The sequence below is a fragment of the Apostichopus japonicus genome, chromosome 17 (assembly GCF_037975245.1).
Source record: "Apostichopus japonicus isolate 1M-3 chromosome 17, ASM3797524v1, whole genome shotgun sequence".
Classification (NCBI taxonomy): Eukaryota; Metazoa; Echinodermata; class Holothuroidea; order Aspidochirotida; family Stichopodidae; genus Apostichopus; species Apostichopus japonicus.
This window is the reverse complement of record NC_092577.1, coordinates 29,651,025-29,679,024: the sequence shown is the minus strand read 5'-3', so window position 1 is coordinate 29,679,024 and position 28,000 is coordinate 29,651,025. Positions and strand designations below refer to the sequence as shown.

Genomic DNA, 28,000 nt, shown 5'->3' with positions numbered 1-28,000 from the left:
AAAATTAGATAATCCGCCAACCTCGGTATCCGGCGCCCTCCTCCACCGGAGTCAGCCTCCTACATTTCCAATAATCTTTGGTGACAATATTTTGACCAAACCAAAACGGAATTTGATGTCCGGGATCGCTATATAACCATAGGAATTCTGGTTAGCAGTTTGACTGAAATAAACAAGTGGAACTTATTATTGTTATTCCGGATGTTGGTATGTCCCCGAAATCAGGTTGGTTGATTAGTAATAGTACTTCCTATATTGATGAATTGTACTTTTGAAAATTTGGCAAGAATCCGTTGAAATAATTGCATAATCACATCAAAACACATCAGTTGGAAATCGTTGACAATATTCCGTTTGGATTCACAGAAGTATCGATAGCTTACAACAACCGGCCAATAAAAATTTTGCACAAATTTTGAATAACACTGCATGTCGTCGGCGAAATATTAAACTTGAACATTTCTTAGTGGGTCTGATGGTGGAAGGGGATGTATATATTAATTATAAATGGTAACTGCGAGGGTATTTGTCATATTTCGACAGCTCTTAGCAGTAGCGGAGCGTCCATACAGTCATGGGACGGATCCCCCCCCCCCCCTCTGACGGACTCAAATAGTTTGCTGGCGCTCTTTTCAGCTTTTTACCACTTTTTACTTATTCGCGATTATTGACGTTTTTATTGCGCTCTCAAATACCTATTGACAATTGTCACATTTTGTTGGTGTAATTTTCTGACAAAATGGCGATAACACCTATTTATTCTTCTTTTATCTGCAAATTAGCAAGGCCCGGAAAGGGTCATTACCGGCGATCTAGGGTGTATCTTTACTCAAAAAACTTCTGTACGCTCCGCGCCAACCAGTGGTGGCGCTCCGCTTAGATAGTGTCGAAAGCGCCCCTACAGACCATTCTCGCCCCTCTGACCAATACCCCTAGCTCCGCCACTGTACACACACACACACACACACACACACATATATATATATATATATATATATATATATATATATATATATATATATGTATAATGTATAGAAAGCAACTTATCGATCTGTCACCGTTAAAGTCAATTACATAGGTGCCAGACGAATTGACCCAGGAACTAATACTGTAAAGTTTCCATCCAAGTTGTACCCATAAATGCTTCCGTTGACCACCACATTGGAAACGCAGGTATCATTGCTTGCACTACAACGGAATATATCCCACTTCTCCGTCAAAGAGGTGCGGTATTTTGAGGGTGAAGTGGGAGGCGAATAATAGCCGCATCCCGTTCGTTTTCCTTCTTGGAATCCATACATCGCCCTCCCTTCCGCCCGCCCCCCCCCCCCCTCCTTCCTCATTTCGATTGTGACGTCAGTCATGGAAACACCTCAAACTGTCTTTGATGTTTTTCTTCAAACTTGAAATGATTCCATAACAACTCCCTGATCTAACCAGGGAGTTGTTATGGAACAACTCCCTGATCTAACCATGGAAACTAATTCTAAAACGTGTGAAAGAATGTCAAATGACCTTCCAGAAATGAGGGCGTGTATACTTATTTCGAAGCAGTCACGATATACTAAACTATACTGCCATGCGAAAAGAAAACAAATGGTGACAGGATTGACGGGGTTGACAGGAAAAGTTCAACGGTGGAAATCCATGACCTAACATGGTTGGCGGTCGGTCTAATGGTTTTGATTCGACCACATAAGCCAGGTTCTATTTTGGCTCCATTTGTGGTTATCAATCACTACCCGTCTAACGGGAATAGTTATCAACAGTAAACAAACCCGATGCACAACCTGTTTCTTCCGTTCTATGGTTTAGCCAAAAAACATGACGTAACGTTCTAATAGCAACATTGTTAAGTCGAAGTTTCTGTTCCGATAAAACGTCTCCGATGTTGTTGTCCATGCTAAGTGAACTGGTATATATAAGTACATTGAGCATTGTGTTAGTCATATTACGAGGGTTGGAAGGAGGAGTTAGGGGTGGTGAGGATGTAAAACTAATTAACATATGAACCGCGATGTACCTTTCACATGTTAACCTAACATCTGTAAATCTGCAAAGAATTGATACCCTGACTCCTTTGATCCTAAGAGGCTCCAGTGGCGGAGCTAGGGGTATTGGTCAAGGGGGGCGAGAATGGTCTGTAGGGGCGTTTCCGACACTATCAATGGTCCGCGCCACCACAGGTTGGCGCGGAGCGTACCGAAATTTTTGAGTAAAGATACTCCCTAGATCGCCGGAAATGACCCTTTCCTGGCCTTGCTAATTTGCAGATAAACGAAGAAATAAATAGGTGTCATCGCCAAAAAAATGTGACAAATGCCAATAGGTATAGTCCATTTGAGTCCGTCAGGGGGGGGGGGGCATCCGCCCCATCTGACTGTATGGACGCTCCACCACTGTGTGTGTATATATCCAATAGCTATGAACTACAATCGACTTACCTATGAATGACAATAATGTGATGTTGCACGATTTAACTATCGTGGTCTATTATATCACCATAATGTGTTTCAAAGTTGGAAAACCAACACTAAGTATTAGTTACTAATTTACGTGGATGTTTAAAACATGGACGATATCTGCAGGCTTTTATGCAGTTGCTATAGTTATTCCAGATATTTACACCAGTGAAAAGACGGGGAGGGGGGGGGGGGCTACGAAAGAGATATCTGTATATGAACCTCTCGGTTTTATTCCCTGCAATGTTAAAGTCATGAACCTTGTAAAATCTTAAATATACATGCACCCATTCAAATTTCAGACCTGAGATAACTATTTGTAAACTTCAACATGATAGTAGAAAGTTGTTATTTCTAAACATAAAAATAAATTATTGTAAAAACAAATTGGTGTTCGGGAGTATTGCTAAGGTACCCTGTTAGTCGTAGTGCATGAGTGATAATGCGAACATTGGTAGAGGGAGGGAGGGGTGGGATGAGGGGGGGGGGGGCGGGGGAGAGGGAGCAGGGAATTTGCAAATGATGTGAGAACATATCACAGTTTCTCCTCGAACGGTATTGTATATAAAAACAAACTGGTAATGAACCAATGAGTCACATCATAGTTTTAAGGATTTTTTGGCGAGTAAACTTACTGTTTTATTTTAAATTCTTAGCAAGATATTCTTTTGACAAACAAAGTGAAATTTATATTTGAAGAGGAAAATCTTCCACACTACTAGTTGAAACCCCCATCTCGATATCTTATTCCTAACTCGAGATTTGGTGGATTGATTGAAACTGAATTTAGGAATTTCGGACACCTGAGAACTTTACAGTAACAGTGCCCAGATCCATATCCTGTTTATAGCTAAGGATGAGAATGCCACAATAAAGGAATGAGTCGGTTGTCGCTAGAATAGAGGGCGGCATTGCTTTTATTTTTAAATCGGGGAATACGGGGGAATACGGGGAGACAAGATTAGCTGAGGGAATGCCTTTAACTGGCTTAACTTTCAATTACTCCAGGAAGGTGGATCACAGTAGTGGGTCTGTGACGTCATCCAAGAAAAATATTCTTCAAAAGCTTGACTAAAAGGCTATTATAAATCGACTTCTATATTTATCCTTGAAACCTGATACGTTAGTATGTTTGCTTAGCTGTCACTCGTTCTCTGTACTTAGAATTTCATCAATATATATATATATATATATATATATATATATATATATATATATATATATATATATATATCTTTATTGTAGTAATATCATATTCCTCTGTCGAAAAATATGATTAACATTATAAAACAAAACTGTTAGAAAACTGCTTATCCACTAAAGAGCCTGTGTAAGAGAATGCGTGCGTAAAAGTAAGAGGGCCTGACTCTAGCAGGATCTTCTTCAGGGGCTAAATAATTAAATATGATTGACAAATTATAGGAAAGGACAAATACATTTTCAGCTGAAATTGCCCTGATGGCAATGTACTTGAATGTATGATTTGGTCTGTATTAATTCAAATCCGAGAAGTGTATATGGTGCGTAAACATCACAATGTCGCGTTATTCAACTTTTAAGCAGCCCATAAGAGTCCATTCTGCTGTTGCCAGATACATTTACAAAATATCCTAAAACTTAAAAAAAAAGGAAAAATAAAATCACATCTTCTTTTTTTTACTATATAGCAATCAGCCTCAGCTAGCAAAAATACATGTTGTTAATAACAAAAATATGAGAATAAATTTATGACCCAAACATTTCCTGACTGCTTGCCAAACATTGATTTTGGAGGCGCTGTTGCAAAATTAATTGTTTGAGTTTACCCTCTAATATGAGTGTGAATTATCCAAATCGACTGTTTGGAATATATTGCTGATAAATGCATTGAGGCATATGGATCTGGCACTAGTCGTGAGAAGTTGATGGGTCGGTGTGTGTGGGGGGGGGGTGGGGTGGGGCGGTAGGGGGCTGTCGAGGATGAGGATGGGGTGGGAGGGAGGGGTAGGCAGTTATTTATCCATTCTGGTAAATTATTCTCTAAGAAATGAGAATAACGACTAATTGATCAGGAACTATTTGACATAAGTTCAATTCTCAAGTCAGTATACGTCATATGTACACATTTGTTTTACTAAACAAACGGAGATATATGCATTGATGGCCCTCCAAAACCCGTCCTATCTCTCTATATCTCTATGTGACTATCTCTTTTTGCCAAACATTTTGAGAAAAAGTGTTGGGAAATCGACGTGGTCTTTAGTCAACGTATATGTTAATATAGGCCTATGAAACTCTGATGAAAACTTCACATCTAATACACGCATTACTGACAAAGAAAAAACATACAAACATAACAAAACAAAGAAAACAGAAAAGTGTTTGCATCCATTACCCTAAGTAGTATTCTTAAATTACAATTACTGATAGATTATATATATATATATATATATATATATTATTTGACACCACGTGCACCCTTCCGTCAGTTGCTTTATCAAACAGTTGAAATAACTTGACGCCTTGAGGAGTGCAAAATTATGCAGAAACAGACCTCGAAGTGGTTTCTCAATTATAAAAATTGTTCTTAATCACACGCATAGGAGGTGTTATATCAATGAAGGCAACTAATGATGCTAATCTGTCTTGTCGAAACCCTGACGTTTTACCTTGACGGGCTATACATGAGGTTTTGTATATGTGTTACAATATGGAAACCTTGCATTATCTTCCAGCCTTTGTATAAAAGATAAGGTACCTAGAAAGATAACAGGTTCAATGAATAAAACATCTTCCTTACATATAGCTCGTTCCGTTGCTGAGATATACAAACTTATAATTATGTCGTTTTTTTAATGTCAATCGGTACATTGCGTTATTATTATTATTATTATTATTTAGGTTTACAGTCTTGTACAGGGCCAAGGCCCTCTCACACGACTTTACAACTTAACCCTGGTCATTGGTAACTTGTTACACCTACACACCAAAGTGTGCACAATTCAGTCAATCTCTCCTGGGGCACCACAGTGCACCACAACCACGTGTCCCCCGGGGGACTTCCCATATGGTGCAGCCACAAACCGGCGCACGCAACTATATTTACAAGTTACCTCGCAAGTCCCCATTTATACACCTGGGTGAAGAGAGGCAATGGAGATAAAGTGCCTTGCCCAAGGACACAACGCAATGATCTGGCCAGGGTTCGAACCTGTAATCCTTAGATCACAAGACCTTAACCACTTATATTTTGTGACGTCATGCATTAATGTAAACTTTCAGCTTGTCAAACTGCATTCGGTTCTCAATTATCTATCACTGATGAAATGAGCACTATAGTCATAATTAAATTCACTGTTTAGTTGTGATGACGCCACTTGATCACACATTACCTGTATCATATGACATCCCGTCACAGAATTGAGTTTTTTCCAACGTTATATAATCAATATCAAGTTTGAAGAAATATATAACCAAAAAAAAAAACAGTTTGAGGTGTTTGTCCATGACTGACGTCACAACTTATTAGGTAAATGTACCTATACCTGAATAAGTCCAAGCCTTCGTTATCATTTTTATCCTATTCAACCGAAATTGCTCCAGGAATGATGACATTATATTAAGCATATGAACTTACGGTCATAACATGAATCTTTAAGTTAGACTGATTGTCATAACATAATTTGCCATGACATAAATCATAGTCAGATTAACAGTCATCGTAAAATATAATTTTCTAAGTCAAAACTTAGGGTTATAACGTAAGTCTCTTAGTCAGACTGGGGGTTATTCTGTTAATGGTGGAATATTGATGTAGCTTAGTCACATATATATATATATATATATATATATATATATATATATATATATATATATATATATATACATATATATATATATATAGTTGGTTGGCGTCTATCTTGGCGCAGAGTGCTCTATGTCCATTGGACAGAGCGGAATATATGTTGATACTAGTCGAGACTAGTGGAACACTAGTAGTTGTAACTCGGAGTTTCACGCGTTATAGCGATCGTCAGACAACTGGTAGCTTCAAGTTATGCTCCATGAATATATAGGATCCTCGTCGGGATTACCGGGGATTATGCGGTTGTTGGTGTATTGTTCTGCCGGTGTATTCTCTTTTGCGTTATATATATATATATATATATATATTCTCTCTTTGGAGAACATTGTTGCTCTTTAATGCTATATCTTGTGTTGTGTTGTACTTTATATATATATATATATATATATATATATATATATATATATATATATATATATATATATATATATATATATATATATATATATATATATATATATATATATATATATATATATATATATATATATATATATATATATATATATATATATATATATATATATATAAGTACAACACAACACAAGATATAGCTTTAAAGACCAACAATGTTCTCCAAAGCGAAGCATGACAAAAAAAAATGGTAACAGTTCTCGAAAATAGTTTTCTGTATATATTCATAGATAATGCCAAATGATTTTGATGGTAGCATAGCCTCATATAATCGCCCCATTTACACCCTACACACATAAATCGTCAAAGTAAGGTGGTCTCTAAGCCATAATAGAAGTTCTCATTACAGCTTAACCCTATGCCTCACTGGATAGCAGATAATGGGAAGTCGAGGCACTTTGAATTTTCCGTATCATTACATGTGCAATTTCAGCTATATATGCCCATAGTTTTCGTCGCTTGTAAACAAGCCTATTTCCTCACCCTGCAGTAAAAATTCGTACGTTGCTCTTTGAAGGCCCAAAGTGGTCTAAACTTGACTTCATCCAATTCTGGTATCACATGTACTTATATTTGTGTACTCCGACATCTAAGCCACACACTCATACAAACACACGCATCCACCCCTCCCCCCTCCCCATACACACACAAAGGGTCTTGTTCAATAACATATATCAAAAAAGATGTTCTCCTTGTTTGCCTTTCGGCACTTAAGTTACTCAATGCAGCTGAAATAACGTAATGTGGTTGCGATGGCGCTATGCTTAATTAAACATATACCAGAGCCGTATATTTAGATGATATATCTTGCGCCGCGTGACAGCGTGAAAAGCTGCGACTGTATTTGGCTAAATTTGTATTGTGAGTGTAAACTATTTTCAAGGCAGATTTTATACCTTACGTCTAGTCATACTCAAATATACCAAAATGAAGTAGGCCGGGTTATTTACAAGGTTTTTGTCGTGAAAATCGTTACTTAAATATAGTGTTAGCAGACAGTGTTCCTTAGCAAGGATTTAATACCTAATATAACAAATGAAGTATGGTTATTTACAAGGTTTTTGTCGTGAAAATCGTTACTTAAATATTAGTGTTAGCAGACAGTGTTCCTTAGCAAGGATTTAATACCTAATATAACAAATGAAGTATGGTTATTTACAAGGTTTTTGTCGTGAAAATCGTTACTTAAATATTAGTGTTAGCAGACAGTGTTCCTTAGCAAGGATTTAATACCTAATATAACAAATGAAGTAGTGTTATTTACAAGGTTTTTGTTGGGAAAATCGTTACTTAAATATTAGTGTTAGCAGACAATGTTCCCTAGCAAAATATTCAACTTATGGATTTAATACCCAATATAACAAATTAAGTAGGGTTATTTACAAGGTTTTTGTCGGGAAAATCCCTTATAATGGCACTAAGCTCTTCATGTAGAGAAAACACAAGTTTAAAGTAAATACAGGGTGAAATATTTATTAATCGTTACTGAAATATTAGTGTTAGCAGACAATGGTTCCTTAGTACAATATTCAACTTAAGGATTTATTACCCAAATATACCAAATGAAGTAAGGATATTAACAAGGTTTTTTTGTCGGGAAAATCCCGTATAATGGTACTAACCTTAAGGCTTTAATACCCAAATATAAAAAATGCAGTAGGGCTATTTACAAGGTTTTTGTCGGGAAAATCCCTTATAATGGCACTAAGCGCTTCATGTAGATAAAGCACAAGTTTAAAGTAAATACAGAGTGAAACATATTTATTTCGTTAGTTAAATGTTAGTGTTAGTAAATGTCCCCTCGGGAATATACGATGGGGGATCATCAGCGTTAAACTGAGGGCGCTGTCAGATGGGTTCTCAACGTGCCGTATATGACGGCTCTGCAGGGTCCAATAATACGCGTGAACTTAGTATCCTGCTCAGAGATCTACAAAAGGTTTTCTATAGCGCTGTTACATATCTAATTCTATGCGCTAGTTGTGAAATTAGAATTAAAGAGATCATCCGAAAAACTTACGGAACGATTCGCAGGTGTATGTATGTACAGTGTTTTCCTATTCGGAGACATTCATACAATTTTTAACTGACGCTTAAGACGGACATTCAGCCTAAGTGTCTATGATTGAAAATAGTTCAAGGAAGCTTTCTTATTGGTTGATGACGACCAGACGCGTTGTTAAGTTGTAACTACGAAGGTGGATAAACTTGTGTTGCTAAAATGAGTTAGTTATGAGTGGTTAAGAAACAAATGCAAAATGTACAGAGACTATAAACCTAACATAAAGTTTCAACGTCCAGCCATGTTGGTATCGTTTGACTTGGCCAATAATGCCAATATTGTAGCGCGTGTCCGTTATAGAATCCTGATAGGAATTTTCAGTGATATCGAAGACTGCAGCTTGCCAAAGTCTCGCAGAAACTTAAAGGATTGGTTTAGTTGTCATACATGTTTATGTTATATGAAAGAGGACAATAAAAGAAACAATGGTGAAAAAAAAAACTATTCAAATATCTTTTTCGGTGAAAGAGATATTCAAGTGTAAAGTTTTATCAGATTGTGTAGAAACTGCTGAAATCTGACTAGCTGTGATGTCACATTCTCACATTCCTGAAAAGTCTTTGTTTTTTTCTCTAAATATTTTGTGAGGTTTCATGACTTTCAACCAAAAGATATGTCAGGAGATCTCATATTTGTCAAAGGAAGTAGTTGAGATTAAACATTTTAAGATTTTTTTATTATAATTAATTTCAAATGTGTTAAAAAATGTAAATATTTTTAAAGAAATATATTCACAAACGTTAGGGAAGTGAGGATGTGACGTCACACCCTCACAGTAAGTCTTTCTACACCAGTCATTTTCAAAGAAATTTTGATATCTTCAAAGCGTGATATCTCCTGAACAGAGCATGCTATCATGGTAGTTTCTTCACTGTTCTGTTTGCCTTTTTGAGCTCTTTCATACAAGATAGACATGTCAGACACCTGAACCAATCCTTTAAGAAAAGGTCGGATAGGACAGTACCCGCTGTCGCATGGTTAAGGGCGCTGATTATGGAGATCCCTATATATTGAGTAGAGTATATAGGACCAAGTAGACACATATACAATTAATCAATGGATACCGCCATCTTGCTTGAACTTTTCAATGTTCTCGTTTATCGCGGCTCGCCGTTCAGCTTCCAGCTTTGCGAAAGAATAACCTCTGATCTCGTCAGGTTCATATACAGTATTATCCATTTGGGGTAGTGACGTAATCGAGGAACTAAAGCCGACATCGGAGGAGGCCATTCTATAGGAATCGTTATCTCTGTCCGGGTCGTTCATCTCATTGCTGCGGGACACAACGTAAGCCGACTGACTGTGTGGGTTTGACGAAATATAACTCTGTAAGGAAAGAGAAAGAAATTCTCTTCATTTTATCGTCATCTATTTGAGAGGGAAAAAAACCCTCAAAATTCTCAATTTTTATCTGAAATATGAGCACTCGATTGGGTCAATAAAGGAAAATATTATCTTTTGCAAAGATCGACTTACAGCTGTACCGTTATCTTTCGTATTTCTTTGTTCATCAGGCGAAGACAAAGAACTCCAAGTCGAGACAGCTTGGCGAATGACTGTAAGTATCGCAGTGAACACAGCTACGGCAGAAAGAGCGATAATGGTGTATTCGATAGCAACAGGAAATTTCTTTAAAACAAGAGAGATAGAAATGAAAGGTTTTATAGACCGGTGGGTCAAACTTGGAAAATAAAATGGGTATATAGTCCATATATGTACATACAACTTCCATATATATATATATATATATATAATATAACGAAAATCCACGTTTACTCCAAAAGAAAATATTATTAGAGAAAACCAGAGAAATAAGATATGACTCATAATTGACAAATAAGGAGTAAGTTTTAGAAAATATATTGGAATTTTCGGTCCCCCTGGGACCTTCGTCAGCAATACTTGGCAGTTTTGTACTTCTCATTCGACTGCCAAGTATTGCTGACGAAGGTCCCAGGGGGACCGAAAATTCCAATATATTTTCTAAAACTTACTCCTTATTTGTCAATTATGAGTCATATCTTATTTCTCTGGTTTTCTCTAATTATATATATATATATATATATATATATATATATATATATATATATATATATATATATATATATATATATATATATACGGTATCCTACACAAAATGTGTTCATATGTCATGTATGCTAATGAGAATGATTAATAATCAGTGTTGTACCTCATCGCCCTCTGGACATGGACCTGGCGAAGGCGGTATAATCGTTTCGTTCAGTTTCCGGACAATTTCACACCACTTCTTTGTCTTGTTTACTGCAATAGCTTCAACCCATATCGTTGCCAAGTTAACCAAAATTAGCATCACACAGCTTGCTGAGTACGGCAGGACCTACAATGTTAGAAAACAACATCCAAAATAAAATAATAATCTAGAAATCTTAGAACAGGGGTTTTTGTATTTCGGTTCCGGTATTAGTATATTTTAACCTCCAACCATTAGCCAACTGCTTTCATGTACCTATATACTACGCTATAACCAACGCTCATTCGTGTCATTTCAAACAAGTCGATGTTTTTATGTACGACGAAGACAATTTAACAAATGGAATAATAAAATAAAGAAATACAATATATATATATATATATATATATATATATATATATATATATATATATATATATATATATATATATATATATATATATATATATATAGACGCTGATTGTATGTCCAGAGGTTCCAAACCGGTAAGGAAGGTCGTAATTCCATTGTAGGTGTTTGTCACCTGTATCGAAAAATACTAGTTCTGTTTTGGTGACATACTTGCCTTACTCTAGAGATCAAACAGGATTCTAACCAACTAGAAATCATTTGTGTTTTCTAAAGCCGGATCTCGAAAGAGATTCTTTGAACAGACTATTGTTAATGAAATGGAGGTAAACGACAAAGGCAAATGAATATATAAATAATTGAATTCGTAGTGAGTTATATATATATATATATATATATATATATATATATATATATATATATGTGTGTGTGTGTGTCACGCGTTTTTAGCATCCCACGCCTCAGCTTTGCTCGAAGTTCAGTTTGTTGTTCTTGATTATTTGTTTTAATTTTGTAAATGAATAAGTTAAATACACCCAGAGAAACATGACTCACTTAATGCTGTAATGATTGTAATATTTGTTGACCATGTACTCACCGCACCTCCAGGGTCAATGTAAGAAAGTAGGCCACCAACTCCAGTAAGGAAGGCAAACTGTAAATCAGAAAAGTAAAGTTGATTTAAGCTGAGAATTTATGATCTCGACATTGCATGAGATTATAATTATACATACATACATACATAACCAGGAATTGAAGTAGAACAAAAGTATCTGCAGAGAAGCTGGGTTTCTACAGTGCGAGCCGTATGAACATTTCAAGTTTTACTGTGGTACTATATGTGTGAATATTACAAATGAAGCTTGGTCAGAACAACACAAAGTTACAACGAAACATTAAATACAGATTTATTGGGCCCTAGTCTATTTGTGAATATTAAAAGGAACGACCAGATTAACACAAAGTAACAACGAAACACAAAATACTACAGCTTTATGGGATACTATACATATGTGAATACTGCATGGCTTGGTCAGAGTTACATAAAGTTACAACCAAACTCAAAATACAGCTTTATGGGCACTATGTGTGAATACTACATTGCTTGGTCAGAATAACACAAACTTACAACGAAACACAAAATACAGCTTGATGGGCACTATGTGTGAATACTGCATGGCTTGGTCAGAGTTACACAAAGTTACACCGAGTTTAGTTTTAAGGGATACTATGCGTGAATGTTATGCATGGGTTGGTCAGAGTTTCACAAAACTAACATTCAACACAGAAATGCAACAACAGTTTCCTTTAAAATAATCAGTCTAATTGAAAACCGAGACAAATATGACTGCAAAAGGCAAAAATAATATATACTTACCAACCCGCTACCCCAACCTAACAGGCTGGTAAAATACCCTGCTTTCCTATCTACCTGACCCATCGCAATGCCACATATTCCAATGATTAGGAAAATAGCACCAGACAGTTTCATAGCTCTCATGGTATTTTTCATATTGTTTTGACTCGACTTATCTGTTGATTGAGAGGAGTTAATTATGACAAACTAATAAATAAATAAATAAATAAATAAATAAATAAATAAATAAATAAATAAATAAATAAATAAATAAATAAATAAATAAATAAATAAATAAATAAATAAATAAATAAATAAATAAATAAATAAATAAATAAATAAATAAATAAATAAATAAATAAATAAATAAATAAATAAATAAATAAATAAATAAATAAATAAATAAATAAATAAATAAATAAATAAATAAATGGGTATTGATGCAACATATCTATGCATAATATATCAGTTTAACGAATTACATGTATGTTATTGCAATACACACAAATTGACATATATACAAACACAAACAATATGACCAGTCTAAAAACACCCCTCCCCCTCCCCTCCCCTCCCCCCTTCCCTCCCCTCCCCTCCCTCCCCTCCCCTCCCCCTCCCCCTCCCCCCAAGAATAACAGATTCCTCAGAGGGATATACAACAACTGCTGGATTCAGAAGAAAATATTTACACACTAGTTGGGAGGGCAATAAAAATTGGCTTCCATATAACCCATATGGCAGCATACAAGTTAAAGGTGTGATTTATAACTTCACAAACTAAATGTGAGGAGGGGGGGGGGCGCAGACAAGTGTTATAAGGACTAGAAAGTATAGCAACAGTGAACTAGACTATGGATTCATAACGAACAAAAACAAGAATGATGTGGCAGGGATTTAATACAACATGACTTCAATAGAAGCAGTGCAGGCAACGTCAGTTATAGGCCCCAAATTATAGTACGCTATCTATGCTAGAAGTTTTCAAAAAGTACTTTCCTGGAGGTCTTGACTCTCCACAAATTGTTCTCATACATTTTTAAGGAACATACAAGATGACTGAATGTCACAGTGAGGAAAATTTACTCGAAAGGTTGTAATAAAAACAGTTTCAGAATTTTGACCAAAGGTGACCATATTTGAATATATAGCATACTTGGGGCCAATACAACATACCTTTAAACTGGGTGATTCTGTTTTGGTTTTTTGAATCTTTAAGCGAAAACCACATGGACTGTGCAGGCAACATCTAGTTTAAAGGGGACTGGTGCAGGCAAGATCTAGCTTTAGAGGGACTGTAAGCTATACACACAACCAAGTATACTTGAATTCATAAAGAAGTACAAACAGAGACTAACAGAGACAATCAATTTAAGAAGGCTTTCCTGACGAAATACAAACAAGATTGGTTGAAATCATAAAGAGATTTATAACACAAACAGCAAAACTATCGAAAGAAGTACAAAATATAATTTAGGAGTAAAGACCACGACGTCTCCAAAGCAAACCTTAACAAATAAACACAATGATTGGGACGTATATATAGGGTGACCACAGTACTACAGAAGGATAACTTGCAAACGCATAGTCGGGTAAGAGGAACATCATAGGCGCCAGATAGGGATGGGTTCAGTTTGAACCATACATCATTTGTTATGCAGATATCTTCAAAAAAGAACAAAACTAAAAAATTATGTATTTCAGAGCTCATCTTTAAATCAAATTTCTGATGCGATATTCTAAGAACTCTATAGTCCTCTATAGTGGATTTGTATTCCAAACTCATCAATTGTAATGTTGGCTCGGAAATTATAGCTAATAGTATCATTGCTCAGCATAAATCAGTATTAAAACATGTGAGAAACATTTCAAAATATAATTAATAAACTTACCTTCAGGTATTTTCGAATCCATGGTTGATCCTTTTGAGGTAGGGTCACTTGTGATGGAAAATGTTATAGGTGTATATCTCTAGTTGCTGTATTAAACTATATGCATCAAGGTAATAAGCCAGGCAGCCAATGGAACGAGCTTGAATCTACAAAGTGCGTGGCGGTATCTTTTTAAGGTATTTTGTTCCTTTTTCTATTTATTTTCCCCTCTGAGATCTTTGCTATTATTTTATTACGGGGGGTAGGGCTTTAGGCAAATCGTATGTTGATCTTTTGAATAGGACCTTGCCGTTATAATGCATGGACGATTCGGTGATTGGGAAACAAAACATTGTAAAGCTTTTGCTGCAACTTTTCAGTATTTAGACGAATATAATAAGTAATTCAATGGATTCGTGAACCGTCTCGCTTTGGTATGTTTATATATATATATATATATATATATATATATATATATATATATATATATATATATATATATATATATAAATATCAATATATATATATATATATATATATATATATATATATATATATAGACATATATATATAGATATAGATATAGATAATTAACTCACTGATGCATGTGTCCGCGAACAACGATCGTCCGAATACAATGCAAAGTCGTTTGAGTACCTAATTTTTCCCCGGATTTTCCCTAGTTCCAATGATTGAAGTAAGGTCATATAGCTATGAACGCTATTTAAAATGACTGCATGATGTCATACATATATCTGGAACGTATATTCTGTATTAATAGGTATCATACGATCCAGTGGCGGAGCGTGCATACAGTCAGGGGGCGGATGCCCCCCTGACGGACTCAAATGGACTGCTGGCGCCCTTTTCAGCTCTTTACCACTTTTTTACTTATTCGCGATTATTGACTTTTTTTATTGCGCTCTCATCTACCTATTGACATTTGTCACATTTTGTTGGTGTAATTTGGCGATGACAGTACCTATTTATTCATCGTTTATCTGTAAATTAGCCAGGCCCGGAAAGGGTCATTTCCGGCGATCTAGGGAGTATCTTTACTCAAAAAAATTATGTACGCTACGCGCCAACCTGTGGTGGCGCTCCGCTTAGATGGTGTCGAAAGCGCCCTACAGACCATTCTCGCCCCTCCTGACCAATACCCCTAGCTCCGCCACTGATACGATCTGCGTTATAAGACAGCAAATCGACTATTCAAAATTTGCCATTTGGAATGATATAGTCTGCGCTCTATAAATTCCGTCATGCCCAACATTAAGGGTTAAGGACTGTTCCTGCCTCCACCACCTTCAGGCACTTTGTAATTCAATTTACCCTCTTCAACTCTCCACTCTCCGGTCCCACGTGACTGCCTCCGCTCACATGATCTCAATAAATGACTAGAATGATAAGCTATACCAGCTAGGTATATTGAAAATGACAACAAACTGAGTCGTTGGTGGAAGAGCATAAGCAAGCTTTGTTATTACAAAACCAATTTAACACAAATGCCCGTCAGGTAGGTGTCTACTGAAAAAAAAAGTTTCAAATAGTATGGGAGCACGTCACGTGACCATCCATGGTTGATACGTTTTCCTACTGAGTAGCGGAAATTCCAGACTATTGATATTTTGATGGAATTACCTATTCGCATAGCCTACTAAAGAGATAAACTTATTGTTACAGCGTCAAAGGCGCTAGAAACTTGACATCTAACTGTAAAGCTGTATACGTAAAGCTGTGCTGTCATTTTTTGGGCCGTATAATAGGAATATATTTTTATGCATCGTAGATTAGGTACATAGTTACTGCAAATCAATTCGGATAATGCGGAATGATTCTCCGTCCATTTTATTTCGACACCTATATTGTTATAAACATAAGGTTTTCTGTTCTGTAATACGGGCAAAAAAAGGGGGGCTTTGATCGCCAACTTAGAAATACGTATAGCAATTCCACAAACTGAACGATATGGATAGCTACGCGTGCACGCGCAAGGGGGCTTCATGATGAAGTGTATAACGTACGCGCTGCAACAAGAAAACTAATAGTCAAGAACGTATATACCGTCTGCAGACGCTTGTGTTTACTGGATTCACGTGTTTGTTAGTAAGAAGTACAGAAGTCAAATCAATTTAGCGCCTTGGCTGCAATACCAAATCTTTGGGTGGCTCTAACGTACAGCGCGCGCGAAAAAAACAAATGTTCCAGATTGTTCTCAATATCAACAATACATTTTTCGAGTTCATACCAGTCAAAGTTAACTTTCTGACTGCTTTGTAAACGTAAAATGTAGAAGAAAAAATAATATAACTTCTGGTGCTCACTGTTATTCCCGTACAGGCAAATGTTAAGGTTCATAAGTTTAATTTTCTCATGCCTGGCGGGGGGGGGGGGGGGGGGGAGGGGAGTGCTTTTGCCGGAGGAGCGGCTAAAGATCTATACGCAGATACTGATGATACAAATGACTTGTTTGGTTGATTTCGATTAGCTCGGTGCACCTACGACCGGTGCTACTATTGTCCTGTAATCAGCCATGTAGAACGTCCCAAAAGCCAATCATTGTTACTATAGCACAGGGGGTTCCATGCATATGTCGGCCCTAATGGTTTTTATCCATAAACGTACAATTACGGAATGCCAAATGTATCAAAAATGTCCAAAACTATATAAGCATGTCCAAAATAATATAAGCATGTCCAAAAAAATATAAGCATGTCCAAAAAAATATAAGCATGTCCAAATTTATATAAACATATCGAAACTAATATAAGTATGTCCAAAAATAATATGATCATGCCCAAAATAATATGAGAGTGTCGAAAAATTATATGAACATGTCGAATGTAACTGCTAACTTCAACTTTTTAGTGAACATTTTGGCATCTGAATTCACGCCATCTGTTGCAAAATATCCAAAAAAATATAAGCATGTCCAAATTTATATAAACATGTCGAAACCAATATGAGTATGTCCAAAAATAATGAGAGCATGTCCAAAATAATATAAGAGTGTCGAAAGACTATAAGAGCATGTCCAAAATATAAAAAAAGTGTCGAAAAATAATACAAAAGTCTAGAGCGTAACTGCTCGATTCAACTTTGTAATGAACAGTCAGGCGTTTGAATTTTACGCCATATGTTCCAAATATCAAACTTTTTATTTTGGTATGCTGAAAACAAAAACACCATATCCAGCGTAACTTAAGACGATATACAGTTCATCCATTACCGTATTAGTGTGTGTGTTAATATTTTAATGATATTTCGATCAAGAACGATTTTATTTTCGAGGAAATATTAGTTGAGTTGTTTCGTAGCGCGAGTGATCAACCTGGCCCCAAGGTGCTGTAACTATCAGTGAGTTTAATACGAAGAACCACTGTGTCCAACATTCCACGAGGTTTAATCAATAATATGTAGTTGGCGAGTTCTTCCCACGTTTCCATCTTGAAATTTAGTTAAAAGGTGAGAGTGAAGATTAAACGTTGAATACCCCTAACCTAGGCTTATTTTTTTTTTAATTCTGGGCTAGTGTCCGACTTCGCCTGGTAACCGTAATTAAGTGTCACAATTTTCCGTTAAAAAAGTAACACAGTATAGTAGTTCATTTTCACTGTCAACGTACGCATGTGTGATAACTACTGTACGTTGTTAGCGCTTGTGCATGTTGTACGTACTTTCGCACGTGAACTTCTTTGCCTTCGCAACAATATATGAATAATCTCAGCACCTCTAGGCAGGGCGAAACCACTCACATTACGTAGGGATGTAAAAAGGAAAAATGTTAGGTGATGGTCTTGTTTTTACATATTTTGAATTATTTGCGTCACAAAAACAGAAGAATGTTTTAATAATATATTGTCATAATGATAACCATTGTGTCAGTTGATACAAATTATCTCTAAAGAAGGTATTGTAAGCTAATTTTTTTCGACATACCAACATAAAAGTTCGATATTTGAAACATTTGGCGTGACTTCAAACGCCAAAATGTTCATAACAAAGTTGAAGTTAGCAGTTACACTCGAGACTTCTATATTATTATTCGACACTCTCATATAATTTTGGGCGTGCTCATATTATATTTTGACATACTTATATGTGTTTGGACATGCGCGTATTATTTTGGACATGCTCATATAGTTTTGACATGTCTATATAAATTTGGACATGCTCATATAAGTTTGGACATGCTTATATTTTTTTTGGATATTTTGCAACATATGGCGTAACTTAAAACGCCAAAATGTTCAAAACAAAATTGAATTAGGCAGTTACATTTGTCCCTCTTGTATTATTTTTCGACATTCTTTTAATATGTTGGACATGCTCATATAGTCTTTCGACACTCTCATATTATTTTGGACATGCTCTTATTATTTTTGGACATACTCATATTAGTTTCGACATGTTTATATAAATTTGGACATGCTTATATTATTTTGGACATGCTTATATTGCTTTGGACATTTTTGAAACGTATGGCATGCCGTATACAATCTTCATGAAGACTATAATATGAGAGTAAGTCCATATAGTCAGGTAAAGTGTAACAGCGGTAGTATCACGCAATGGTTCAACGTACTATAACAGTCTCAAAAGTACACTAACTTGTGCATCACGATGATATATGTGTCCTAGCGTGCATGCCGGGAATCTATGTATAATGGGGGGGGGGGGGGGGTCATCACATGCATGGCGTTATAGCAAAGAATATTTGTAGCATATACACCATAGTGTAACATTGTTAAAAAGAGGAACTGTGTGGGACATACTATAGTGTGTAACTGGTTATCTATGTCGAGGCACCGTATATAGTGTAAACAGGCACGTAGCCAGGAATTTGCCAAGGGAGGAGCGAACCTGTAGGCAAACTATCAGAGCCGTAGATTCTGCATTGAAAACTATCTAAGCGTAGCGCCACCATTGTTGAAATTTTTGGCTGAAAATGCCTCCCAGATCGCTGGAAATGGCACTTCCTAGGCCTTGTAAGTTGCATCTAAGCTTGAAATTACTAGTGATATCATAAAAACATACCAAAAAAAAAAACTCAAGGGGGGGGGGGCGGTTGCCCCCTTCGCCCTCCTTGGCTACGCGCCTGAGTGTAAATGTAATATTTTATATTGGGAACTTATACGCCGTGAAGATCATGGTATAGACCAAACTGTATTTAGGCTATATTAGAACTGTGTATCTCATACTGCAAGGATCGGTATGTATCGTATACACTGTAGCAGAATAACTTTTATTAAAAGGGAAACTTAGTGTGATTTACTATAGAATAAAGTCAGACTAGAACTTGAAAGGTTATGTAGGCTAAGTGTATACCTCGGTAACACAATACCATTAACAGGCGTGAAACTATGTATGTGCAGTAAGATTGTCTTTGCAACAGTAATTCAAGATTCACTGGCTCCCCGCAGTCACCCTACACGACAACCACACATACAAATTTACAACCGGGACTTGTTCTTGGTTTAGAAGAACAACATGCCACATGAAATGCTTGCCGATGCAGATCGATTTCAATGTGTAAACAGGGAGTTGTAACTCACTGTAGTAAGTATACGCCGGTGTGACAGTACATAGTGTCCCCTGTACAAAGTGTCCGGGGGGACACTGTACCAGCACATTTAGTCCGGTCGGACATTATCTGCATTGTCTCCCCCGTTTACAGCAAATATAGTGCGGCCGGTACAAAATGTCCGCAAATACTTCATAGTGTATTTTGTCCGGCATAAAATCTTGGCAATTCGACATTCAAAAGACAACTATTCATTATATCAATCATTAAAGCAGATGCATACATAGTTTGATGTTACAGGAAATAATGAGACGTTGTGTGTTGCTAAAACCAAAACTAATAGAAAAAAGAAGGAAAATTAACAAAACTTTCCTTCCATATAGGTATGTAAGAGTTCCATTTTCAGCCAGCCTGAAAGTACTTTGTCTCCGTAAGATCCTTTTTTTTTTTTTTTTGTTCTTTTTTTTTGTGTGAAACCACTTGGATAGCTCTTGTCTCTTAGAATATTGGCAATATGTCTCGCGTCTTCTGCGAACTTTTCCATCTTAAGTTGTCGCACGGCACGATCGATCGACTTACTGCTTAATATACGGAAGCCGAAATGCGATAATTTTGCTAATAATATGGATACTGACAGAGTCCATTACGTATTATTTTGTTTAACTACTTTAACGTATCTGCTAGCGGACATTGTGTTCGGGGGTGGGGACACAATTTATAACAAAATAAACGACCGTCAAATACTGCCCCCCCCCCTCGTTTAACCATAGCATATACTGTCCGGTGAGACAGTATGTACCATACAGACCTTGTAAAATAGGTCAGGGAGACTAAATGTACTGGTAAATCATGTATAAATTGTCCTAGCGGCACTAGGACAGTATGTACTGAATATGAGGATATATGCGACAGTTTGTACTGCTACACCGGCACTGATGCGAGTTAATCTACCACCAGTGACGTGCCAGTTTGACCTGTGATGACGCCATTGGCTGGCAGCGTAATATCTTTGACAAGGTGGAGTCTGAGTGTTGTTCATAAGAGTCGATATTTTCTCCGTCGGTGTTTTACGCCGTGCTGGATGGTCATTATACATCTCCTGCTATGCATGTATGTAGTTGAAGCAAGAGGGGAGGGACGATTAGTACAAAAACAGCATTTACGAAATAGAACCGCAAATGATATGTAGGACGCTACTGGTCATTTTCATGTACAAGTCAAGGGGCCACGTACAGCAATTACCCTATCCGCGAAACTATACCCTCCGGATGGAAGAACAATCTGAATGCCTCAGCTGATGTCTCATCTGGAAATAAATATTGCAATGCTTGTCATTGTTAGTTGTATAACAATACCGCGTATTCATGAGCGTATTTATTTGTGTGATGAATCAAGGATTTAGGGATGCACCGGATCCAAATTTTTGGATCCGGCCGGAACCGGATTTTGCCGGATAGTACATGGAACCGGATTTTTTCATTACACAAAAGAAATTCATTCATAAGAAGTAGAAGTATGAAACAAGGAGCAAATCTTAGGTGAGGTATACGCATATTATAAAGAAGGTGAAATTAAGACCCCATTTATGAGATTAAATATGACTTGAAGTGGTGTAATCTACATTCTTTGATAAAATAACTACAATATAATTGTTGACAAGCTTGATACAGTACAGTATGTAAATTTGTTTGCTGGAAAAATACTGCATACTACCTATGAAGTTTGTTTTAAAAGGGGAAGCTACATTTCACAAATCTCATACTTTATACTGAATAAAAAGATTATTTAATTGTAGTAATAACACTACTATCTGGATTTAAAATTGTTCTTTTATTATTCATTATTTGGTAACAAATTTTTACACTGCAATATTATCTGTAAAATAAAAAAAAAGCATTGTATCTTTCCAGAAGTGGAAGAAACTTCTTATCTATCTTTTATCTATCATTTAAAATGGAATTGAATATTCATTAGAACACTTAATGATTTAGGAACTTTCATGGTGACAAGAGATATCGAAGAGAATGCCAACAATAATGGGAAAGTAAAGATTCAATGGAACAGTATTTTGACTGATAAGTATATGAATGGTCTATTTTAACTGCACAATATTAAACTGATGAAGGCTGCAAGAAATGATTTCACTGCAAACTGTATTTGTTGTATATAGCTTCATATTATTACAGTACAGTAGTTGTATTATTTTGGTTGATCTTTAGAAACAGTGGGTCAGACCATTGAGAAAATTAAATTAAACATGTTAAACCTAAATTTTCCTTACTTTGAATGTTTTTATTAATTTTTGGAAATAGTTTACATTGATTTAAGTTAATACCAACACCTTTTTAAGGAAAAATTCAGGCCAGATTTTGAAAAAGATCCGACCGGATTTTGAAAAATATCCGGCCGGAACCGGAACCGGATAATTCCTCACTATCCGGCCGGATAGTCCGGCCGGACCGGATATCCGGTGCATCCCTTAAAGGAATCACGAGCACTATAATTTATAGGCAACGGATGCAACTGGTATTATGAAGGTCAATGTCATTTTGTAGTTGCTTGCAGATTTTGAACACCGTTCTCTGTGTGTAGTTATAGTTGAAAATGAAAGGAACTCTAACGGAACTGAGTTTCAGGTTGTTGGTACTAGTCGCTATGTCTGCTGCTCAAAGTGGTGAGTTCATACACTTCATACGCTTCCTGCTATTTGGTCTAAAACGCACCATAATTCTTCAGCATAATCATACAAAGCGATAGACCGCTGCATCAGGTCGGAGTCCGAGTTCAGCCATAGCAGTCCGAATCCTAACAAGGCCGCAGAGTTCGAGACAAGTCACACATATACCATCCGCCTCCCTCTCACCCTCCCACTAACACCTCGGCCTCATCATAGCACAGTCCTATACACATTATTCGGTATATGTTCAGTCAGCCATTGTAGTATATAGACATTACACCGATATGTTTTTAAGGTTATTAAAATAAAACATGTTCAGATAGATGTGCATTATGATATATCCTCTTCAAAGATTGCATGTATGGGAACATGAAGGTGGCACCAAAAAGTGATATTAGGGCTATCGTAACAATATGTATTTACTACAAATGAGTGGGGGTGGGGTTTGCCAACAAAATAATGTGGTTTCGAAGGTACATAGATGGTACTGCGTTGAAATTAACAGCGTTAGGGTTTAGAAATTGGAGTTGGCCCAGTATAACCGTAGTCGAAAGTGGTTGATATCATTAGATGAGCGGCACATCAATATTGAAAAACCGTCAGCGAAATGGATGGATGAAAATATTAAAATATTAAATTGTACCCTGATTGACCTTTATGATAGGCATTCTTGTCCAAGTGAAAGCACTTTGAAGTAAAAGATGAAGAAGTGTTATATGATGTTATTTCTCTTGCGGTCAATCCTCGGGTGCAACCAGTCCCAGTGAAGATATGTATCCCGATCCTTTACTTGGTGCCTGACTCCATCAATGATGAGACGTCTTTCTTTAACGGGAAAAAGGCATCATAACTGAATTAGAAAACCGTCAGTGGCCAAGAAGACGATATATTTTAAGTTACTGGTTCTCCAGATTTGGAAAACTGTAAAATTCGTCAGCAACTGCAATTTGTTGCCGATCGGAGAAGTTGGACAAACTATGTGTCCATATGGTAAGTTCAGCTCAACGTGATAGCCTGGCTGTTTGGAAAGATTGGTTACACATTGGATCGCTCTGCCAAATTAAAAAAATCTGCTTTATTTAATCGCAAAGATAGAATCCGACATTTGCGGTTTCCGTGCATCCCCATCTCTATGTTCTGTCTCTCCTTTTGTTCGTGGTTGTTTTTAATCCTTTGGATATTCCCCTCTCTCATCACCTTTTACGCACACTGTATGGTCATACCGGTTATCGTCTTGTATGTTATTTAGGAAAGTAGTAGTCTGATCAAATCTATTTATTTGAAATTTTTTGTTGTTGAATATTTCAGGTCCAGATCCCATTTGTAATAGAACAGTAATCCTTGCAAATGGTGCAGTATCTGATGTGGAGTCTCCAAACTACCCGGGAAATTATCATGAGGATTTACACTGCCGGTGGATTGTTCTCGCACAAGAGGGCTACGTTATTCAAGTCTCGGTCAATAGAGGACATCTTGGAACAAGAGACGATGTTTCTGTTGGGATTGGAACAGATCCTACAGAGTTTTGTGCATTCTATTCCCGATTACCAGCACACGTTATATTTGAATATGATATAATCATACCTTACCAATGAAATATGGATTCTCTTTAGCTCCGACTCCGACAATGACACATGGGTTGCTGAAAATGGTTTCCGTTTCGAATTACTAGCTGGTTTGTAAACTTTTTGATGTCGGGGAAGGTTCAGTAGTGAGTGTGATCAGCCATTGATTGGTATATTGGATTAATTGAGTAGCCATCTCACATATAAACCTGAAAATAGTCCTGAGACAAAACCCTTCGATAAAATGGGTAAATGCTATAGGCTATAATAATGAAATAGATATAACTGTAAGATCCAATATATGGTGGATCCTAAGATAACCTGCATAAAATGGGTATTCATCCATTTATTTGTTTCCACTGCACATGAACAGCTGAGAAATACATATGTTAACATATGCACAACATAATTAATATGTTCAGATAAACATAAATAAATCATGTATTCAAGATGAAGAGTGAACTGTATAAATGCAGTGGAGGAGACCTGACAGAAGCAAAACTTTATCGAGATCAGGCCACCTTGAAAAAAATCCATTGGTAAGCATGTTAGGTCAAAATAATGTATAATATGGTCAACCATGGTGAACGATAGGAATATTTGAGAAAATATAATGCTCAGGTGATTAACCTCTTTGTTATAGCGACAGTGAAATGTTGTAGAATAAGATAACTTACTAACATAGATTTACAGACCCAATGTCAACAGTCAGAAACTACGCCCTATGCAATATTCCAGGAAGACGCCGTATAAGATTACTTTGCAACATCTGTTAAATGGCCATAGTCGTACAACATGCCAGCGAAAATCTGGAAAAGGGGTTGCCCCCGTCGCATGGAGGATTTGTTTTACCCTGACAAATGCATTGTTTCAGCTCCAATAGAAAAATTGTGTACAACTATACCATCGTGAACCAGCGGAAGTTGCTCGCACATAACGCACACTACGATTACACAGTAGGCCTATATGGGTACGCAGAACTGAGATACAGATTGGAATTTCGGACACCTGAGAACTTTGCGGTAACAGTGCACAGATCCATGTCCTGTTTATAGCTAAGGATGAGAATGCCACAATAAAGGAACGAATCTGTTGTCGCTAGAACAGAGGGCGGCATTGCTTTTCTTTTTAATCGGAGAATACGGGGGGGGGGGGGGGGAATACGCGGAGACAAGATTAGCTGAGAGAATACCTTTAACTTGTAAAGCAGTCGTAATTTAACTGCCATCATCAGCTCGCTTTACATGCTATTCAGATTCGGACTGACCCAGTGGCGGCGGAACCGGGGGGGGGGGCTTGGGGGGCTCAGCCCCCCAATGAAAAAGTTGAGGGGGCAAATGCATGATAAGCCCCCCCCCCCAATATTTACAAGGCTCCGAAACGTGCATCTGCCCATTTTTCAATAAATATACTTGTCGATCTGTCCGGTGCACACGTATACTATATAGGTGTAATAATTTTAGTAAATGCTGGGGGAACCTCGGCCCGTCCCCTGGCTATAGACCCTGAAGGAAATATCCTATCCTATGGTAGTGGTGGGGAGCAGGGCGAACATGGGGGGGGGGGTAGGTGCGGAGCATTGCAGCCGGAGCATTCAAACGATATGATAATTGATTGTCTGTATCATGCCTCATCGAATATTAGTGTTTTAAATAAGAGTGTAATAGGGTAAACGCTACACTCAACAAAATTTGCGTTTACACTACGAGTACACGCAAGGCGTGGAACATGGCTCTATGTTTAAACGCAATGAATTATTATACGAACAAAAACACAATATTAGCATTTCACCTGTGCTGTATTGGGTACATGCATTCGTGACAGTGCTTGGTTCATAGAAATTTGTTGGCAACTGCACATGGTTTTGGAATTACCCATTTGTTGACATTAAGAAATGCTTTCTGTTTTTTCTTATGACATTTATAATTATAAATTAATTATAAAGTAGCAATTTACTACACTCAAAACGTCTTTGCGAGTACACTACGAGTAATAGCTAATCTCATAAAACACCATCGAATATACAAATTACAATGTTTTTACAGATTTTCACGTTCAATCAAATTGCAGGCTTGAGACCCATACTTTAGGGCTAGGTATTCGCAGCATAAAACACTCGGGAAGTGCCGTTTCCGGCCATCTGGGGGTTTGAAAAACCCAAAATTTTCTTGTACGCTCCGCGCCAACCGATGGTGGCGCTCCGCTTAGATAGTCTCCAGAGCCTTATATACAGTCTTATATATATATATATGTATATAAGGCTCTGATAGTCTCCATAAATTAGCCCTCCCAATATTTTTCCCGTTCCGCCGCGCCTGGACTGACCAATTGGACAATCGGGACAGTGCTCAAAGGTCCAGGGCAATAAATGGTGCCCATAGATTCTGAATTCTAATTCTAATTCTAATTCTAATTCTAATTCTGATTCTGAATTCTAAGGCCGATATTTAGAGCACTAGCCTCGGTGTATTTTTTTTTTTTTTTTTTTGGTTCTAACGTTCTTGTTCATGTAAGAAAGGTTTTATCCAAAAGTGGACTAAAATCTTGACACTTTGTCTTTGAAGTGGGTCGAGTACTCCCACTGTTTATTTCTTGGCGTGCTGGCTATACCGTTTACGAAGAGGCGTTTTAATCACTTTCGTTCGAGGGCCTAGTTTAACGTTAACATGACTCAAATAATTCATGCACGCAGCTCAAGTCGTATTATGAGAGAACTCATTCTCTCAAGAATTTAAAAAAAAAAATTATTTATTAGCCATTGCTTGGCAATCCATATCCATAGCCAGATCCCTACTGTCGTTAATTCACACGCAATGTTTGTTGTGTGTCCACATTGTCACTCCGAAATACAGAAGAACGGCATAATTCCCAGCTATACTACGGAACACGTCACATCAACCTGCATGCCCAGGTACGATTTCTCACAATGCCTTGAGATATGCACGAAGTGTTTCATAAACATATTTTGCATGAGGAAGGGTGCCATCGGTCACTAATGGTGCCACTAAGGGAGGTCTATTTGTTAGTCGGTTACAAACATCTATATGGTCTCTCCGCAGTCCCAACTATGCCTGCATGATGAAGTAATACTAATATAGATACCTGTATGACTTGATGGCAAGGTCTACCCTGCAGTAATAATTACAATATTGTCATATGAAACTATTACTTTGCTTTTCATTCAAATATGATTGCAGTTGATGTAAACGAATGTGAAGAAAGCTCTGCTTGCACAAACGGTGCTACTTGTAGCTAGGCCTACAAATACTGGCGGCGGATTCGTCTGTACCTGCGAGCCAGGGTAATGGACGGTGCGCATGGGGGGGGGGGGCGGGGGGACATGTCCCCCTCAATATTTTAGGTGGGGGAATATAGTATCTAATATCCCCCCCCCAAATATTTGGTGGCATAGTTTTTTGTGGCTATAAATAGAAAATAATGCGTGAGATTAATGGCGGTGGCTAAAACTTCATCCAACACATGCTGCATGAGGTAAAATAATGACTTTTCGTGGTCGTTTCTGTGACCTGTGACTATGGAACGCCAAAAGGATCACGGTGACATGTACCACTACTAACTTGAAGTGTACTACTACTACTACGAAGTGTACTACATCTAAAATGTCGCGTACTACTACTAATTCGAA

The 28,000-nt window shown here is 37.1% G+C and overlaps 1 protein-coding gene and 1 long non-coding RNA gene across 3 annotated transcripts; one reads left to right on the top strand and one right to left on the bottom strand.

The window, feature by feature from the left end:
- Positions 1-19: 19 nt before the first annotated feature.
- Positions 20-27,977, top strand: LOC139984096 (uncharacterized). The gene is made up of 3 exons (XR_011798937.1): positions 20-225; positions 10,297-10,340; positions 24,098-27,977. It is a non-coding gene; the product is annotated as an uncharacterized lncRNA (long non-coding RNA).
- On the bottom strand, positions 8,178-14,750 carry LOC139984095 (uncharacterized). 2 transcript variants are annotated; one of them, XM_071997802.1, is made up of 6 exons: positions 14,627-14,750; positions 12,742-12,898; positions 11,962-12,018; positions 10,974-11,141; positions 10,259-10,411; positions 8,178-10,108 (listed from the first exon to the last, which is right to left on the bottom strand). In XM_071997802.1, the coding sequence occupies exons 1-6, from the start codon at positions 14,629-14,631 to the stop codon at positions 9,836-9,838; spliced, it is 813 nt and encodes a 270-aa protein (XP_071853903.1). In that variant the 5' UTR covers positions 14,632-14,750; the 3' UTR covers positions 8,178-9,835. The 2 variants fall into 2 exon arrangements, with proteins under 2 accessions (XP_071853903.1, XP_071853902.1); XM_071997801.1 differs by having other exon boundaries at positions 12,742-12,896; positions 14,610-14,744.
- Positions 27,978-28,000: the final 23 nt, after the last annotated feature.

What these genes read in the sequence shown, in the direction of transcription:
- LOC139984095 (XM_071997801.1), bottom strand. Translation starts at nt 14,631, where the DNA reads ATGGATTCGAAAATACCTGAAG. An exon ending in TAGGTTGGGGTAGCGGGTTG is followed by an intron (nt 12,019 to 12,741) that starts GTAAGTATATAT and finishes TCTGATTTACAG; the next exon opens with TTTGCCTTCCTTACTGGAGT. An exon ending in CATGTCCAGAGGGCGATGAG is followed by an intron (nt 10,412 to 10,973) that starts GTACAACACTGA and finishes CTTGTTTTAAAG; the next exon opens with AAATTTCCTGTTGCTATCGA.